Here is a 19,475-nt window from a genome sequence, read left to right on the forward strand (position 1 = left end):
CATTTTTTGAGCTTTGGACACCAAGTATCGACCTTAAGATGTATGTTGATCAATTATGTGGCAAAAATTATGAGAGGTGGTGATAAGAGTATTGATGCTTAAAAAATTGGAAGCACGCTGGATCTATAGACGTAACACTCTTGATCCAGGTGGTCTAAATGAGAACAATCCTCTGAAGATTTTTTTTTAACTAATTTTCGATTAACATCGGGATCCTTTGATTGCATGTTCTAGTTGGAGTACTGTCCATTTTTTGTTTCTCTCTTTTTTGTGATATATATGTATTTTTTTGCATACATATATATATATATATATATATATATATATAGCTTAAATTTATTGATATTTCTTTTTATGATAATTTTTTCCTTTGTTTTTTAATATTGGTTTATTGTTAGATATATATATATATATATATATATATAAATATATGCATATATAATGTATGCATGTATAGTCTTAACATACCACAATTTTTAACTGAGTTTCTGGCCCTTCACTTTGGTGTGGGTGATATTAGCTAGGATCGACTATAAAAATAATATTGAAGTATTTACGAATAGTCCTATTAATGTGTTTATACGCGTTTATATTATGATTGTATTATGTATTAGCTTCCATGTTTTGGTCACTCTTGGAGTTCCTTTGTAGCGACACCAATTTGTACGCTTTCACTATATCGTGGTTTGGGATCTACTGGCTCAGATTCTGTGCCTGCCTGTTATTATTATGAGCAGTTTCCGGTATGTGGAACATAAGCCCTTGTCTCTTAGTTACAGTTCCTGTTGACAGAGGCTTGAACAGGATATTGCGTCAGTATGTCTGACGGGAGTCATGTGATGTGCATAGTGTCACGACCAGGGTTTCTCGGGATAGTGGTCGGCAGGCGTCTGGCGGTGGTGCTGGTGCCTGGCAGGGAGCATTGGTTGTGCGTGATCCTGTGTGGGCATGTCGTCACTCTGGGCTTGTTTGGTCTGGCGGTGTTTCCGTCCGCTCCAGCATGGGCACCGCCATCTTGCCTCTAGCCATGTGATCTAGTCGCCCAATCCTGGTGGGTCACATGCTCTCTCTGGCCTGTCACAGCGGAGCACTGGGTATTTAAGGGAGTTGAGAGCTTTCTTTGCCAGTGCAACGTGTTTCTCAGCCGCAGCTGAGAGTTCCTGTGCTGACTTACTGCCTGTTGGATCTTTGCCTTAGTCTGCTTACCTGACCTGCTCCATAATACCCTGCTGGAATCCTCTGCCTCCTCCTATTGCCTCTCTCTTGCCTGAGTACCTGTGTCAACTATTACCCTGCCTCCACTTGCTAATCTCCTGGACATGATCAATTCACTTCAGTCTGCAATTCTCTTCAACCTGCTAATCATTACAGCCTCACAAGACTTTTACTCATTGCTTCACCTCAGTTCCCATTTGCACTTAGTGCCATCCCTGGACTTTATTTTCTCCCATTGTTCAAGTCTGCCAAACCACTCATTAGAAGTTCCACGTTTTGTTTTAAATCTGCTTCTGTGTCTGCTCCTATCACCACCCCAGGCCCACAACAAAACCAGAACATCACACACAGTGTCGTTTTGCACAGATTGCTGCTAAACATCATGTCGTGCACAGTAAGTATTCTGCCACTTTTAGCTTAGAAGCACTTTTTTACATATATTGTTATCAGTCCCATTACAATATGATTAGAATTGCAGAGCCCGTATGTCAGTGGTTTAGGGCTGACAAGCATAATTGAAACGTGCGCTTCTGTTATTTGTGATGGTTCTAATTGGTGTGCTTTAGAATTGCAGAGCCCCGGATGTCAGTGGTGTAGGGCTGATAAGCATAATTTTAATTGGTGTGCTATATAAGAGAGTCCAAGAGCTTCAGCCAGTAAGCTTTGTTATCAAGCTGGATTAATGTTCCTGTGTGACTTGTCTTGACAAAGACCCTCCGGGCCGAAACGACTTTGATGTTTGAACAATAAATATTTTGGCTTTTTTCTTCTGCGGTGAGTGCCCTAATTTGGGTTTTTATGCCCTTAATACTGGACTAATATGTATATATATATATATATATATATATATATATATATATTTATTTATATATATAAAACACACACACACACACTATACTAGCTGAAGTACCCGCATTGCCCGGGTATACATTTTTAAGTTATCAAGTTTTATTATGTGATGTCATCCAAACACATTCAGTGGAAAGCCCAGAACGGACTTCCTGGGTCAAAGTTCTGCCTGGTGCACTCCGCCGTGAGGTCCGACCAGGACTACAACCTCTCCATTAGGCACCCCAGACAATTGCCATCCCTCTGTGAAATTTTCATCCAAATCCATCCAATAGAAGGCTCAGAACAGGCTCCCCGGGTCAAAGTTCTGCCCAGGATACACCAATGGGAGGTCCGATTGGGACCTCAACCCCCTAGTATGTCTTCTGAGATCCAATGTTACCACTCTGAGAAGTTTTCATCCAAATCCATCCAGTGGAAGTCTCAGAACAGGCTCCCCGGGTAAAAGTTCTGCCCAGCTTACACCAACAGGAGGTCCGACCGGGACCCTAACCCCCCTCCTAAAACTTGGCCAACTGGACCATCTTGCGTTGGTTTCATCCCAATTGTTACAGGGGGGTCGGAATGCATAACCGGATAGTAGATGGACAAACAAACAGACCAATGATATTTATATATAAGATACACACACACACATTAAATATATATATATATATATATATATATATATATATATATATATATTAGAGATGTGCAGGCTTGGATCAGTTCGGATTTTTGCGCCACATTTCGGATCTCATAAAGAAGCAAAACATTATCTTTTATGAACAAAAGTCCATGAAAGATGATGTTTGTCTATGAAAAATGACAAATTTTTGCCTCTTTCTGAGACCCGAAAAAATTCTAATTTGGCAAGAATATCCGAACCAACCAGAGCCTGCACATCTCTAGTATATATGTGTATATATACACTGTAGATATATATATATACACACATATATATACACTAGCTGATGTACCCGGTTTTACCCGGGTAGACCTTAGATATTTTCTGTTTCTATTCCACCACTCCAATAATACATTAATCCTTCACCTCTATAGTAATGCATCAATGCTATAGTAAGAAATTACCTTCCCCACCTGTGTACTAACACATTCCATTCCCTCACCTCTATATTAACACCTTTCCCTCCCTCACCCTTGTTTTAACACATTAGACATTCACCTCCCTCACCTGTGTAGAAATACAATCCCTCCCACACACATTACCCCCTGCTCACCCATGCAGTAACACATTTCCTTCCCTCACTAATCAAATAGAGAAGCCACACCAAATGCCAGTGATGTTTGGCAGCACTTGGGATGACAGTTGGTGTTTGAATAAGAACTGTGCTGTAGCCACGATGAAGCAGTCAGGCAGGACATTGCACAGGGAAGGAAACATTTTAGCCCTTTTCACCCCATTAGGAGTTGCAATTCAAAAAATATACGTCAAGGAAAGAATATACTCCCCGAATTCTATGTTTCTAGGTCCAGAGGTTTGGGCTGGGCGTTGATGAGTCAGTCAGTCAAGGCATTTGAATATATATATTCCATAGACAAAAAAAACCTTACCGTGTCACATGTCCCATTAACCACTTAACAGAAGCCTTTTTTTTTCTCCAAAACACGCTCAGATATTTTTTTTTTTATGACCGAATTAGATCAAGAACATCTTTTTTAAACTTATCCAAAACGATTTTCTATAAAAAAAATTTTTTTTTTGAAAACTGTATACCATAAAAATAGCAATTTTTATGGTATACTGTAACGATGGCCACTGACAGCTGTACCATCGATGGCAGATGGGTTCAACCATCAATAGAAACCATCGATTGTTTGAGGACATACCCACTATATACATGTAAATTGTTTGTCATACATTAAGGGAGGAGTTTGTTATTCATAATACAATTGCAAGGAGAGTGGAGTCCACTGGTCACTGCAGCTAGTGATGGGCTCTTTATTGCCATGTACACATCCTGAGTAGCATATAACTTATTAAAATGATGGGTAGAGCGAGCACGAGTTGTTGCTGTATACAGTATGTCTTTGCAGTCAGCTTCTGAATCAGGTGCATACAGAGGGGGTTTCTGGGCAACAAATGTATGTTTGAGGGCATTATTATTGGTAAGGAAAGCTCATTAACACCCCTAGCAATGTTACCATTCCTGAAAATTTTTCTACAAAGATGTTCAGTATTCTTTGCAGATTTACTAAAAAAAAATTCCAAAACAGGGATACTGTATATCTTAGTCAGTGGACAGAATTACTGTATATCCCTCTCAGATCAAAATGCCGGATCACACCTGGGATTTTAAACCTGGATGCTACCCGGCTGAGACCCCTTTCAGACAGGTGGCTTATTCCCGGGTTGGCCACGTTGATGCAGTGCTGGCGCTTGGAGATGAGATCTCCAAGCGTCGGCTCTTCCTATGCTGTAAATGAGTCCCAGGTCGGATTACTTATGTTACCCATTTACACTGTGCAGCGACCCGGGTAGATATCGGTCTCAACCCTTCCAACTACCTGGGTGGAAATGCCAGGTTGTTCGACCTGGGTTTTTATTTAAGGACCCTTTCAGACTAAACAAAATCTTGGGTTCATGTAGCCAGGATTTTGCTGCTAGTCTGAAAGGGGTATTACAGACACTTTCACACTAATAAAATCTGCATTTCCAAATAGAGTTAATTCACTAAGTGGCCACTTTATTAGGAACACATTAATGCAATACTAATCAGTCAGTCAATCAATGAAATATGTTGCAGCTACTCAATGCATAAAAGCATGCAGACACGGTCACAAGTTTGTTTTTATTCAGTCCAAACTCTAGAATGATGAGTAGAAATAGTGATATAAGTGGAATAATGATAGTGTAAGGGGTATTTAAGGATCACTGCAGCAGACAACACTAGGCTCCACTCCAGTCAGTTAAGAACAGGAACGAAGACTACATTACTAACCAAAACTGGACAGTTTAAGATTTCAAAAACATTGCTTTGTCTGCTGAATTTCAATTTCTGCTGCAGCATGCAGATGGTAAGGTCAGAATATGGAGTTTACAAAATTAAGTCATCCTGCCTTGGGCCAACTGTAGACGGTGATGATGGTCTATTGCATCACTAAGCATCATTAAAGAGACACAGCCTAACCATAAGCATACCTGTTTGACAAGTCTACCCATCTTCTAATGGCTACTTCGAGAATTTGAAATGTCACATAGTACACATTATCTCAAGCTGATTCATCAAACATGATAACGAGTTCAGTATATTCCATTGGAATCCACCATCTAAAACCTTTTGTATGTAATGAAATAGGAGATTTGAAACAATGTGGAGCTGACACATTTTCAACATGGACCAAAAGTACAGGAAAGGGTTACCTAATAAATTGGCCATGGAGTTTAAATTTAATGTGCTTGCAACAACTCATTTATGTCATCAATTTCTTTGAATATACATTTACATTTTGTAGCTCACTGGTTATGCTTAGTAGTCTCACACAACCATGAATTTATATTTTGAAAGGGCTCTATTGCTTAGTTAAAAGAAGGTTCTCTAAGGCTACACTGGTGATTGTGAACAATAAGGCACATCTAATAACAAGTGAAGCATGGACATGTTATTAGTGGAGTTTTCCATTATAGCTAGTGTAGCCTATCACTAACATTTCACTATCAATTGACGGCACAACTATGTCGTCTAGCCCCAAAGTGCGCTGTCTTGGAGTTATCCTGGACTCTTCCCTCTATTTCAAATCACACATTCAGAACCTCTCACAGTCCTGCTGTTTCCATCTAAAAAAATATTTCTAAGATCAGACCCTCTATCACCCAGGATGCTACTATAACCCTTATCTACTCACTGGTCATCTCCAGATTGGTCTACTGCAACCTCCTTCTATCTGGCCTACCTGACTTCCACCTATCCAATCTTCAATGCTGCTACTCGGCTCATCTTCCTCTTCAAATGCTCTGTCTGCCATCTCTGACCTCAACTCCCTTCACACTCCTATCTGCCCTCTTTGCTCAACAAATGCACGTTGCCTATCCTGCCAACTGATTACTTCCTCCCACTCCTGCCTCCAAGATTTTGCCCATGCTGTTCCCTACCTCTAGAACTCTCTCCCTCTTCCCATCAGACTCTCTACAAATCTTCAAATGGGCTCTCAAGACACACTACATCAAAGCCTTCCAGCTCTCATCCTTAGCCGCTGCTCCTTCCTCCCTGTCTACCCCATCTGTGTCACACCTGTTTCTCTGCCCACCCCTTTGGAATGCACGCTCTGACGAGCAAGGCCCTCTTCCCTCCTGCGCTTCTCCTTACTTATACTGTCATCTACTCCTCACTTGGGTACCTAACACCTGGTTCCTTACGACCTGTTTACAGTATTTGAGAGTTATGATCGCTAATGCAGCTTTGTATAAAAAACTTGTCCTTGTCCTGTATTGTACTGTACTGTAAGTCACTTGTTGCTTGTTCACTTATTTGTCTATGTACTTTGCAAGGCGCTGCGGAACCCTTGTGGTGCCATATAATTAAAGGATAATAATAATAATAATAATAATAATAATATTTTCTATGTTCTTTTGGTTCACATAAAGTTGCTTGTAGTCTACAGTGGTAATTTACTATACTTTTGTCTAAACAGAGCCAACTTGTCAAGTTCGGTTCCAGAGTTGAATTGATGAATACTCAGTTAAGAATTTCAGGAGACAAAATTGAGGTGCACTGTGGTTTTATTGATGCCAACAGAAATGCTTCTCCTTTAAGAGTTATCTGTTTAACTAGTAACTGTAGACAAATCTAGCTATTCGCATCTTAAAAGCTCAACATTCCGAAACTTGTTCACAAAATGTTTATTGATACCACAGTGCAAGGCAATTCATTAGAAAAATATACCACTTCGTGAAAACAGCTGCAGCATTCCATTCTTCCATGAGAAATTAATTTTAGATCTGTTAAAAATAAACAAGCATTAGGCAACACAATTGTAACTGAAAAAAAAATGCAGCAAATGAAAATTGAACCGTTGCTTTCCAATACATATTGATCTATTAGTATTTATGCTACAATATAATGAAATTGCAAATGGCTTTGAAGTTAAAACAATATATGTTCCGATATTTGAAAAAAGGCAATCAAAAAAGTGACAGTCCTGAGAAAAAATAGTCCACAAACTTAAAATAAAAAGGAACCTTAGTTCGTTAATTCTGTTTAGTAACAGATTTGGGAAACTACGGACATAATTATGACCAGCATGGTACCAGAAAATTCTATTTTCCTAATGTGACAATCACAAAAACTGTATAAAGGTCATTGTCTTAATTTGTTAAATGTCTTGCCAGGATATTTGTTGTCACCTTAACAATCAGTTCCGTGCTCTGGGTGGTTGATAAAATTGTTGAGTTGGTCTAGTAGATCTTCTTGGCTGGCCATCACCTCCTCTGCGAAAATCAAGCGAGTCTCCATATTCTCCCTCTTCTTCCTATACATCATACATTAGAAATTATTAGAACAAATTAATAGAAGATGTATTTATTAAACAAGTTAACAATAAAGCTGCATACACACACAACGATTTTGTTATGAACGATTTTATGTCAGATTATCTGTCAGATTTTTTAAAGTGTAATGAATCATTTTTTTTTGAACTACAAACAATTTTTGCATATTCCCTTAATGAAAATCGTTGAGTTGGTCAGTCTGACTGACCTACAAACGTGAACGCGCATGAACGATAATCGTTCGTTTTAACTCAGAAAGTGAACGATTTTTACAACGATTGAACGATATCGTTAACGATAATCGTTCAAAAAATCGTTGTGTGTGTATGCACCTTAAGTACACTAGGAAAAGAAGACCTAAAAATAGTCTGCACATAGAAGACAACTTACTCTGTGGAGTACATAAAAGGAATACAGTATGTTGAAATGAGTAGATTCAAAATTAAATTTATTTCTATTAAACTATGGTAATAATCATTTAACAGTAACTTTGCCAAGATGATATAAAGACAAAAGAACACTAGATAAAAACATATGTATATTGTTCTCAGGTCGTGGCAAATAGCACCTTTCGGAGTGCCAGGACCTTGGCACCTCGGCCTTGCTGCAGCTGAGGTTTCTTACACAAAATGTGCTTCTTATTCGCATAAATAAAACAACTGTAAGCAACAAAACTACTAGATTACACTGATCAATTGAATGTGCAAAATTAGTACAGTATATCTGTGTGTGAATGAGTTTAAATATGTAAGAAGAGCTCCGATATAGCGTCTGTGGCTTTTTCTAAAGCCCAATTCCGTTGTGCTTCATATGTTACTTTATACACAAACGAATTTGTTTTAAACTCATACAAAGTCGCAGCCCAGCATCTACAGCAGTGTTCTGCTGCATCTGTAATGCGAAACTAGATGTAAAATTTAAACTACAGTACAATAGTCCTCTTGGATCGCTCAGTTGTGCCAGGCGTCTCGCACCATATGGAATATAAACACTAGGTGTGATAGGACATTCACCCCCTAACCCTCCTTTACTGTACCCTAACCCTCCCGGTTAGTGCCTAAACCTAACTTTCCCCTTTAGTGCCTAACCCTAACCCGCCCCGGGGTCCCTAAACCTGATGCGAAATCAGCTTTTTTGCTAGGGGGAGAGTTAGGTTTAGGGTTCAGGGAGGGAGAGGTTAGGTTGAGGCACTAGGGGGGAGGTTAGGTTTAGGCACCAGGAAGGGAGAGTGGGTACGGGGGAGGTTAGGTTTAGGCACTGGGGGGGAGGCTAGGTTTATGTTCTGGGGACGGAGGCTTACGGTTAGATGTACTATACTTGCCTACCGCAGTCGGGATGCTGCTGTCGGTATTCTCACCAGCGGTACCCCGACTGACGGCATCTCACACCCAACCCCCATAACCCTCCCTCCTTAGTGCCTAAACCTAACCTCCCCCTCCCTGTACCCTAAAACTAACCTTCACTCCTTAGTGCCTAACCCCAGTACCGTCGGTATGCCAGCGCCAGGATTCTGACAGGTGTTGGGATTACGGCACCGGCACTCTAACCGCCAGCATCCTGCCTGTCGGGATATTGACCACATCCTGGGGAGAAAGTCTACTAAGCTTTAGCTCTGCTTGGTTTGATAAGTGCCTACTTATTAGCATGGCACCTTGGGGAGTAGGGCATATTTAGTTAAGTAACCAACCAAATTCACTTCTTGATTATTCAGCTCAATGGTACACTGCAATTAAATTATATTTTATACACCCATGAGCCAAAACATTATGACCACTCCCATATGAAGGGAATGACATTTACAATCTCGTAATAATGGTGCATGTCAAGGTCAGGAATACATTAGATGGTAAGACAACATTGAGTACATACAGGGACTGATTCAGAGTTGGGAATAGAGTAAGAAATAACAAATAACTGTGTACTTGGACAAACCATGTTGCAATTAAAGGGGTGCAAATACATACTTTTTTTGCATGCAGGGTAAATACTGGCTGCTTTTGCATGTAGACCACAAATGCTGCACAGCTTTACTTTTACACTGCAATTTAGATATCAATTTGGATACACCTGTCCCCAATCTAAATCTCTCTGAACATTTTAAATCTGCCCCAACAGCATGGTTTTGACCAATATGCAGTCACTTGCTCTTTCTTACTCTATTTTCAAATCTGAATCAGGCCCATAGTCAACGTGTTGAAAATCAGAAGAAATGGGCAGTTGTAAAGACCTGTGTGACTTTGATAAGGGCCAAATTGTTATGGACAGACAACGGAGGCAGAGTATTTCAGAAACAGCAAGGCTTATGGGGAGCTCGGAGTCAGCTGTGGGGAGTACGTAGTGACAGTGTTCCAAGGAAGGAACCCCTCCCCCCAAAAAAATAAAAAATGGCCAGCATGGTGTAACACAGGCTGTCCTGTTTTGTAAGAACCAACCGAAGGACTGATGTTGATGGGAGTAATATGTCGTGACATACAATGCGTTAAACCCTGCTGCGTAGCGTCGCAACTGGATCTTAGACCAATGTAAGAAGGTCTTATGATCTTATGATGGTTCTTGATAAAAGTCGTTAGACTGAAACGTTGAACTTGGGAGTCTGGAGTCTTCATTACAAGTCCTGTGAGTGCCGCTGTTTTTTCATAAGTACATTTTGGCCTGTTTGGACCATCAGAGGGCCCCCAGGCATATGTATTTTGTTTAACCTGTGGAGTGCCAGCGTTATTTTGATATATATATATATATACATATATATATATATGGAAAATACAGTGGCACTCACGGGACTTGACTCACGACTCCAGTTGGTCTATGTTCAACGTTTCAGTCTTACTCGACTTTTATCAAGAATTTTCCATATATACTTTTTGTTTTTTTTACCATCAGAGGGCACCTGGGCCATTACTTTTTGTACAGTGGAGTGCCGGCGTTATTGCATATATATAATTATCATTTATTTATATGGCGCCAGAAGTGTTCCGCAGCGCTTTACAAAGTACACAAACAAATTGTAGACAAGTGACTTACAAGACAGGTCCAGGAATGGATAATATATATTGCTACATAAGCGACCATAACACCCAGATAAGCAACAGAGCATAAGCAACCAAGTGTTAGGTGCCCTAGTGGTGAGTAAGAAGTAGATGAAACTACAGTAGGTAGAAGCGCAAGAGGGTAGAGGGCTCTGCTCGTAGGAGCTTACATTCTAAATATATATATATATATATACACACACACACACACACACATATATACATATATACACAGTGCCTTGCAAAATCATTCAGCCCCCATGGCTTTGTACCTTTTTTGTTACATTACAACCTGTAATTTTTATTTATTTTTTAATCTGAATTTTATGTGATGGATCTGCACAAAATAGTCTAATTTGGTGAAGTGAAATGAGAAAAATATATCTAAAAAATAATCTTTATAAATAAAATTCTGAAAATTGGCGTGTACATATGTAATCACCCCCTTTGCTATGAAGCCCCTCAAAAGTTCTGGTGCAACCAATTACTTTCAGAAGTCACATAATTAGTGAAATGAAGTCCACCTGTATGAAATCTAAGTGTCACATGATCTGTCAGTATAAACACACCTTTTCTGAAAGGCCCCAGAGGCTGCAACACCACTAAGCAAGAGGCATCACATCATGAAGACCAAGGAGCTCACCAAACAAGTCAGGGACAAAGTTGTTGAGAAGTACAATTCTGGGTTGGGTTATAATAAAATATCCAAATCTTTGATGATCCCCCAGAGCACCATCAAATCCATCATCACCATCAAATGGAAAGAACATGGTACCACAACAAACCTGCCAAGAGAGGGCCGCCCACCAAAACTCACAGAGCGGGCAAGGAGGGCATCAGAGAGGCAGCACAGAGACCAAAGGTAACCCTGAATGAGCTGCAGAGTTCCACAGCAGAGACTGGTGTATCTGTGCATGTGACCACAATAAGCCGTACACTCCATAGAGCAGGACTTTATGGAAGAGTGGCCAGAAAAGAAGCCACTCCCCAAATGCATGGAGGAAGGTGCTCTGGTCAGATGAGACTAAATTTGAACTTTTCGGCCACCAAGGAAAACGCTATGTCTGGCGCAAACTCAACACATCCCATCACCCCGAGAACACCATCCCAACAGTGAAACATGGTGGTGGCAGCATCATGCTGTGGGGATGTTTTTCAGCAGCAGAGACTGGGAAACTAATTTGAGTCGAGGGAAAGATGGATGGTGCTAAATACAGGGATATTCTTGAGCAAAACCTGTTTCAGTCTGCCTGTGATTTGAGACTGGGACGGAGGTTCACCTTCCAGCAGGACAATGATCCGAAGCATACTGCTAAAGCAACACACGAGTGGTTTAAGGGGAAACATTTAAATGTGTTGGAATGGCCTAGTCAAAGCCCAGATCTCAATCCAATTGAGAATCTGTGGTCAGACTTGAATATTGCTGTTCACAAGCGGAAACCATCTAACATGAAGGAGCTGGAGCAGTTTTGCCTTGAGGAATGGGCAAAAATCCCAGGGGCAAGATGTGGCAAGCTGATAGAGACTTATCCAAAGCGACTTGCTGCTGTAATTGCCGCAAAAGGTGGCTCGACAAAGTACTGACTTTAGGGGGGTGAATAGTTATGCACGCTAAAGTTTTCTGTTATGTTGTTCTAAATGTTGTTTGATTCACAATATAAAATAAAACACAACTTCACAGTTGTAGGCATGTTCTGTGAATGAAATGATGCACACCTTCAAACAATCCATTTTAATTCCAGGTTATGAGGCAACAAAACATGAAAAATGCAAAGGGATATGAAAACTTTTGCAAGGTACTGTATATATAGATAAAAAAAAAAAAAATATATATATATATATATATATACATACACACACATACACACACATACACACAGATGTGTCCTCATACATCTAGCCTCCTTGCGCCCTTCTACTAGTGGCGCAACTCAGTAGCGCCAATCGTCTTTTTGTGCGACTTTTTACCTTCAAATACGTCTTATTCGCACAATGTCAATAGGTAGCACCAGCAACTTCTCCTTATTAAAATATGCAGAATGCCTAAATTCTGTGTGCGACTGCAGGTGTATCTGCATGCGAAATGCGGCTGCAATACTGTAACGTAGTGTTTTGCATGCAAATACACACGCAGTCGCACACAGAACATAGGCATGCTGCATATAATTTTAATCAGGAGAAGTTGATTGTGCTAACTATTCCCATCGCTGTTGAAAAAGACGCATTTGAAGATAAAAAGTCGCAAGAAAAGATGCTCTGCACTACCGAGTCACACGTGTATGTATACATATATACATATACATATATATATATATATATATATATATATATATGTGTGTATATGCACACACATTCATACATGCATCAATTCGTCTCACAAACTGATTTTTCAGCTAGTGATCGCAAATCTACAACAACCTCTATGACATCAAGAAATTTCCCTTTAGGGAAGGCTACAAGAGCTACGACATCAGGATAATGATCTTTCACGCGTAGAGCGAGGCAGAACCAGAGGCAGCAACAGGAGACCACCTCTGCAGAGACAAACCTAGTGTTTAATCTATCCAAGAGAGTTTTGAACTCAGATAAACTCAAAGTCCTTAATCGTGGTTTATCTTTTATTCCGGCGGTTCACTTTGATTCCTTCAAGTGGCAAGTATAATCTTTTATGTTGAACAGAACTCTTCGACTTAAAGAATTTGTTTATAAAATTCTAACTAAGCCATCTACAAGCACATCTAATGAGATCCCTGAGAAATGACGTGTTATACAAGCAGGGTCCAGGTTTGATGTAACTACCTCTAACCATGCAATCAAAGTATTTTCAAGACTTACTCGATTCTGTCCAGTCTACAGTGAAAAAACAACCTGCGATGTATTCTAACTTATCCAAAGGCAAACGACAAGCATTAAAAAAATCTCAGCAACTACGATGACATAATTCGTCCATCTGATAAGGGCGGGTTCAATCACTATTCAAGACACTAGCGACTATAGTCAAGAAATTAACAACCAATTATCGGATAGTAACACCTATTTAAAGTTACAGTTAGACTCTACTCCATCATTCAAAAAATAATTGGATTCTCTCTTATCCCAAGCATGGACTGATGGGTTGATTTCCATGGATATTAAGTCTTCCTTAACAACAAATTTTCCGATAACTCCACTCCTATGCACAGTGCCTAAAGTGCACAAATCATTGGTCAAACCCCCGGGCAGACTGTTTATTTCTGCCTGGGGTTTGCTATACCAACCCGTTGCGATTTTTCTTGACCATTTTTTTACAACAATGTGTGCAACAGGAGAAGACGTATTTGAAGGACAGGACTTCTTTCCTCAAAATATCAGATTCTTTGCCCACATTATCGAAATAGTCACTTCTATGTACCGTAGATGTAAAAAAAACATGTACACCTGTATCCCTCACCAGGTAGGACTAGCGGCTGTTTGATTACTATTAATGAACAACCCAGCACACACTGGACTTAAATCTATTTATTTCTCTTCTTGAATTAACTGTCAAAAAATTATTTTTACTTTAACGGTGAATTTTTTCTCCAACTCGCAGGATGCACTATGGGCTCAGCTGTGGTCCTATCCCAGGCAAACAGCTATATGTTTACGGTAGAAAATTATTTCTTTTTTTTAAGACAGTAATATCTCTAAACATATATTGTTATTTCTCAGGTATATAGATGACCTGTTTATCCTTTGGTCAGGACCTAAAGAAAGTTTGGTAGATGTTCTAGAATCTCGTAACAGCATACAACATCCAGTCAAATTTACTGATGACATTAAAACTAATTCTATACATTACTTGGATGTTTTGATTGTAAAGTCCAGCCCGCGGCTAACCACTACGGTGTACTCCAAGATAACGGACCGGAACAACATTCTGCATAAAAATAGTTTTCATCCACCTAGCTTAAAACATAGCCTTCCATACTCCCAATTCATACGCTGCTGTCACATTAACAGTGATCTAGAGAAGGCTGCAGAACAAATAGATCACATGATAATTAAATTCATGCAGACATTATGATCACCGAACTCTTTTAAAAATAAAATTATAAAGTTCTAAGACAAGGTAGAGCGAACCTACTGTCTAGCACAAAAAGATCTCAAAAAAGGGGACGCATCCCTTTGGTCACCAATTTCTCTTCAGGCAATTCCATTGTGAAACAGCAAGTTCGCAAATATTGGCCCACAGTCGCAACAGACAACGAATTACCAACACTTGACCAACAAATCATTATGCTCTGTCACACTCGAGGGAGAAACCTCAAAGACTGGCTAGTGAAGTCAGATATCACCCCCAAAAACAAGGGGATTATGAAACATAACTTGAGACCCTTAAAACCGGGCTGCGTTAAGTGCGCCAATTGTATGACGTAAATATATATATGGTCAGTGGAGACAGCTTTTTTCATCCACGAACGGGTAAAAAATTTAGCATCAAATACTGTTACATGCACCACAAAATATGTAGTGTATATGTTCATTTGTCTGTAGCAAATGTTACATAGGAAAAACGGACAGAATGTTCAAAGAGCGCATGGCTCTATATAGGAGCTCTATTCGTTTAGCCCTTGAAAAAGGCCACGCTGAACAACCGGTGGCAAAACGCTTTTTAGAGGCCAAATATAGTTTGGCCTCCTTGAAATATAGAAACAGATCCAACCGGCTTCTACAACTTGATGCTTGGCGGATATATAAATTGCAAACATTGGCCCCAAAAGGGGTAATTGAGCAATTGGGCATACAATGCTATTTGTAATTGTCACACATATTATCTGCATCAATCTAACAATATAGTCACCATCTATAGCTATATATAGATACTGATCTTTTTGGATAATCAGTTTTATAAGGAAGAGTCAAATATGCCATCAAACAGAGCTTTCTCTACTGTAAATTAATTTGTTTTTTTGAGTAGATATCATGTACTTGTATACCTGTTGGTCTCATAATTGTTATAGTTCCATTTTATTGGGACAAGATTGTTACAAGTGCAGTGCCATTGTGGTTGTGTCTGCATCATGTTTTCCATTACCGAATTTTCCCATTTTGTATTTCATAGGCTTACGTACTTTTAAACTTTGTGGTGGGATGACACTTTTCTGACGTCAGAGGACCCATGCTTTTCGGCAGGATCCCGGCGTTTGTTCACTGGTGACTGACCTATTTAGGTAAGACTGTTACATTTCATGTTTGTATCCTCATGAAAATGCTTATACATTGAAACGTTGATTCATATATTTGCAGATTCTTGTGTATTTACTTATTCAAGTCGTCTGGAGTGCCGCCTGTTTGTGCTAGTTGTTGTTATCCACCTGCCCAGGGAGGTAATAGGAGGGCACCGGACGCTGTTGCATTGTTACAGCATTAAGTGCCGGCTCAAAGAAATAAAATATAATATATATATATATATATATATATATATATATATATATATATACACACATACACACACACGGTACCAAGCAAAAGTTTGGACAAACCTTCTCATTCAATGGTTTTTCTTTATTTAAATTATTTTCCACATAGTAGATTAATACTGAAGACATCAAAACTATGAAAGTACACATGGGATTATGTTATAAACAAAAAAGTGTTAAACAAATCAAAATATGTTTTGTATTTTAGATTCCTCAAAGTAGCCCCCTTTTGCTTTGATGACAGCTTTGCACAGAATCGGTATGAAATACCTCCGGCCGCATGGCCTAACCCTAACCCTCCCTCCCCCTAGCCTGACCCTAACCCTCCCGGGGGGGGGCTGCCTAACCCTAAGTCCCCCCCGGGTGCGCTAAATCTAACCCTCCCCCCCTGCGGCTGTCCGCTCGCGGCGCCCGGCATCCCTTCGATCGGGATGCCGGGCGCCTGTCTCCCGTCGTCGGGAAAATGACAGGCGTCTAGATGTAGATGTCTGTCTTCTAACCCACGCCGGGATAAAGCAGTCGGGAAGCCGGCTGTCGGGATCACGTCAGCCGGTTTCCCGATTGTATCCCCTTTGCACACTCTTGGCATTCTCTCAATCAGCTTCATGAGGTAGTCTCCTGGAATATTTTTCCAACAGTCTTGAAGGAGCACTTTTTGGCTGCTTTTCCTTCACTCTGCGGTCCAACTCATCCCAAACCCGCTCAATTGGGTTTAGGTCGGGTGATTGTGGAGGCCAGGTCATCTGACGCAGCACTCCATCACTTTCCTTCTTGGTCAAGTAGCCCTTACATAGCCTGGAGGTGTGTTTGGGGTCATTGTCTTGTTGAAAAACAAATGATAGTCTCAGTAAGTGGAAACCAGATGGGATGGCATGGCACTGCAGAATGCTGTGGTAGCCATGCTGGTTAAGTGTGCCTTGAATTTTTAATAACTCATCAACAGTGTCACCAGCAAAGCACCCCCACACCATCGCACCTCCTCCTCCATGCTTCACAGTGGGAACCACACATGCAGAAAGTATCTGCTCACTTTCTCTGCGTCTCACCAAGAAATGGCGGTTGGAACCAAAAATCTCAAATTTGGACACATCAGACCAAAGTACAGATTTCCACTGGTCTAATGTCCATTCCTTGTTTTTCTTGGCCCAAACAATTCTCTTCTTCTTGTTGTTCATCCTCAGTAGTGGCTTCCTCGCAGCAATACGACCATGAAGGCCTGATTCACGCAGTCTCCTCTGAACAGTTGATGTTGAGATTTGTCTGCTACTTGAACTCTGTGAATACTTTATGTGGTCTCTAATCTGAGGTGTTGTTAAGCAGCGGTTTCTGAGGCTGGTAACTCTAATGAATTTATCATTTGCAGCAAAGGTAACTCTTGGTCTTCCTTTCCTGGGGCGGTCCTCATGAGATCCAGTTTCATCATAGTGTTAGATCGTTTTTGCAACTGCACTTGTGGATACATTCAAAGTTCTTGAAATTTTCCGTATCGACTGACCTTCATGTGTCTTAAAGTAATGATGGACTGTCATTTCTCTTTACTGAGTTGACTGGTTGGTGCCATAGTATGGATTACAACAGTAGTCAAATAGTGGTGTCCACTGTGTACTAACCCGACCTCTGCTCAACACAACTGATGGTCTCAAACACATTAAGAAGGCAAGTAATTCAACAGATTGACTGTAGAAAAGACACACCTATTACTTCAAAACCATTCCAGGAGACTACCTCATGAAGCTGATTGAGAGAATGCCAACAGTGTGCAAAGCGGTCATCCAAGCAAAAGGGGGCTACTTTGAGGAATCTAAAATATAAAACATATTTTGATTTGTTTAACAATTTTTTGTTTACAACACAATTCCATATGTGTTCTTTCATAGTTTTGATGTCTCCAGTATTAATCTACTATGTTGAAAATAATTTAAATAAACAAAAACCATTGAATGATAAGGTGTGTCCAAACTTTTGACTGGTACTGTATATATATATATATATATATATATATATATATATATATATATATATATATACACACACACACACACACACGTGTGTATATAAATATATCTAGAGTATATACACACACACGTATGCATACAAGTGTGCATATAAAACAGTCAAAAGAAAAAAACAAGAGAGAGAACATTGGTTAATATTTATTTGGTCATATGCAGTACATTTGTATTGGTAGGTATTTAGCTTACTAGCTTTTAAGATTAGATTAATTTAATAAGACTTTTTCTTTTTTAGCAACAACTAAATATAAGAGGCTACTTGTCGCAATGCTTGCACTTCTTACAAAATATTATTACATAAGGGTTGTTAATTAAACTATAAAGCTCATCACTAGCAATGATACCTAACCGCAAGCACTACCAAATCTCAATTTACTTGTACACAATGAAAATGTTAATACTTCCAGTACATGTATCATTTTACCTTCTAATTCATTTTAGTTGATACAGTAAAAAGGACACACTTTCTAATCACAATTTAAATAGTATCCAAGTTTCAATCCATTTCCCCTAATTGCAATGAAATCAATAGAGCACATTTTAGCAGTTTTTAGTAAGCTGGAAACAGGTTTATTAAAAAAAAAATTTCTGTATTCATTTGTTAATGCAGGATAAATATACAGCCACATGAAAAAGAAAATGTTCCCAATTAAATCTTTATTTTATAGATTAGGACATTAAAAATCATCTAGTGCTCACCAAGTCCTAAACTTTAGCAAATGTAATCTATGAAGGATACCTAACCTCAAATGGCACCAAATAACTCTATTTGGCGCACCACAGACTTTGCAACTAAGATGAGCCATGCGTCTCGCCAGGCTTTTTCACAAATGTTTTCGTTTTATTTGCAACACTAATGCAACAAAAGCACCGTGTATACTGGCGCTGACTCTGCATGCAGCTGCTGTGTGTGACTCCCATGCTAACCTGAGTAACATGGCAACAGACCGAGGTCCAATATGAGCCATGCTTTACGCCATATATTATTGTGCTTAATCTGCAAATTAGTAACAATTCTTTGTGACAAAAGTACTAATGCTAAATGATTACTAAACTAAAAGTGACTTTGTATGCGGCTATGATGCAAATAACGTGGTACATTTAGGGAAAAGTACAAAAGACCAGAAATTGCTACCTGCGGCGGAGCATCTAAGTTGCACCATATGGAGCAAAAAGGATAGGTGTAGGAGGTCACATCTATATCTTAATGTGTATATAGATCGAGAAGTGTTATACTATCAACATACACAGCATTACCTCTGTGCAATTGTGTGGAGAAGAGAAATCATTTTGGAAGCAAAATATTTATTTGTAACATGCTGTGATTCATACAAGTGGAATTATAAATCCCTAACTAGCAGCAGAATGAGTGTGCTTTCCTCGGTAATCCGCAATATATCCTAAACCATCTGTACAGACGACTGAAAATGAGACAAACACAATG

General features: G+C 39.6%; 1 protein-coding gene across 1 annotated transcript in view; it reads right to left on the reverse strand.

Moving 5' to 3' along the window:
* Positions 1-6,766: 6,766 nt before the first annotated feature.
* Positions 6,767-19,475, reverse strand: part of TDRD3 (tudor domain containing 3) — a 243,208-nt gene continuing 230,499 nt past the window's right edge. The window contains exons 13-14 of the mRNA XM_088481163.1: positions 7,409-7,533; positions 6,767-7,003 (exon numbers count right to left, since the gene is read on the reverse strand). Coding sequence (XP_088337289.1) covers positions 7,417-7,533 — 117 coding nt within the window. The 3' untranslated portion in view covers positions 6,767-7,003; positions 7,409-7,416. The remainder of the gene's footprint in view (positions 7,004-7,408; positions 7,534-19,475) is intronic.

This window comes from Taudactylus pleione, unplaced genomic scaffold (genome assembly GCF_031769625.1).
Source record: "Taudactylus pleione unplaced genomic scaffold, aTauple2 ptg000005l, whole genome shotgun sequence".
Lineage (NCBI taxonomy): Eukaryota > Metazoa > Chordata > Amphibia > Anura > Myobatrachidae > Taudactylus > Taudactylus pleione.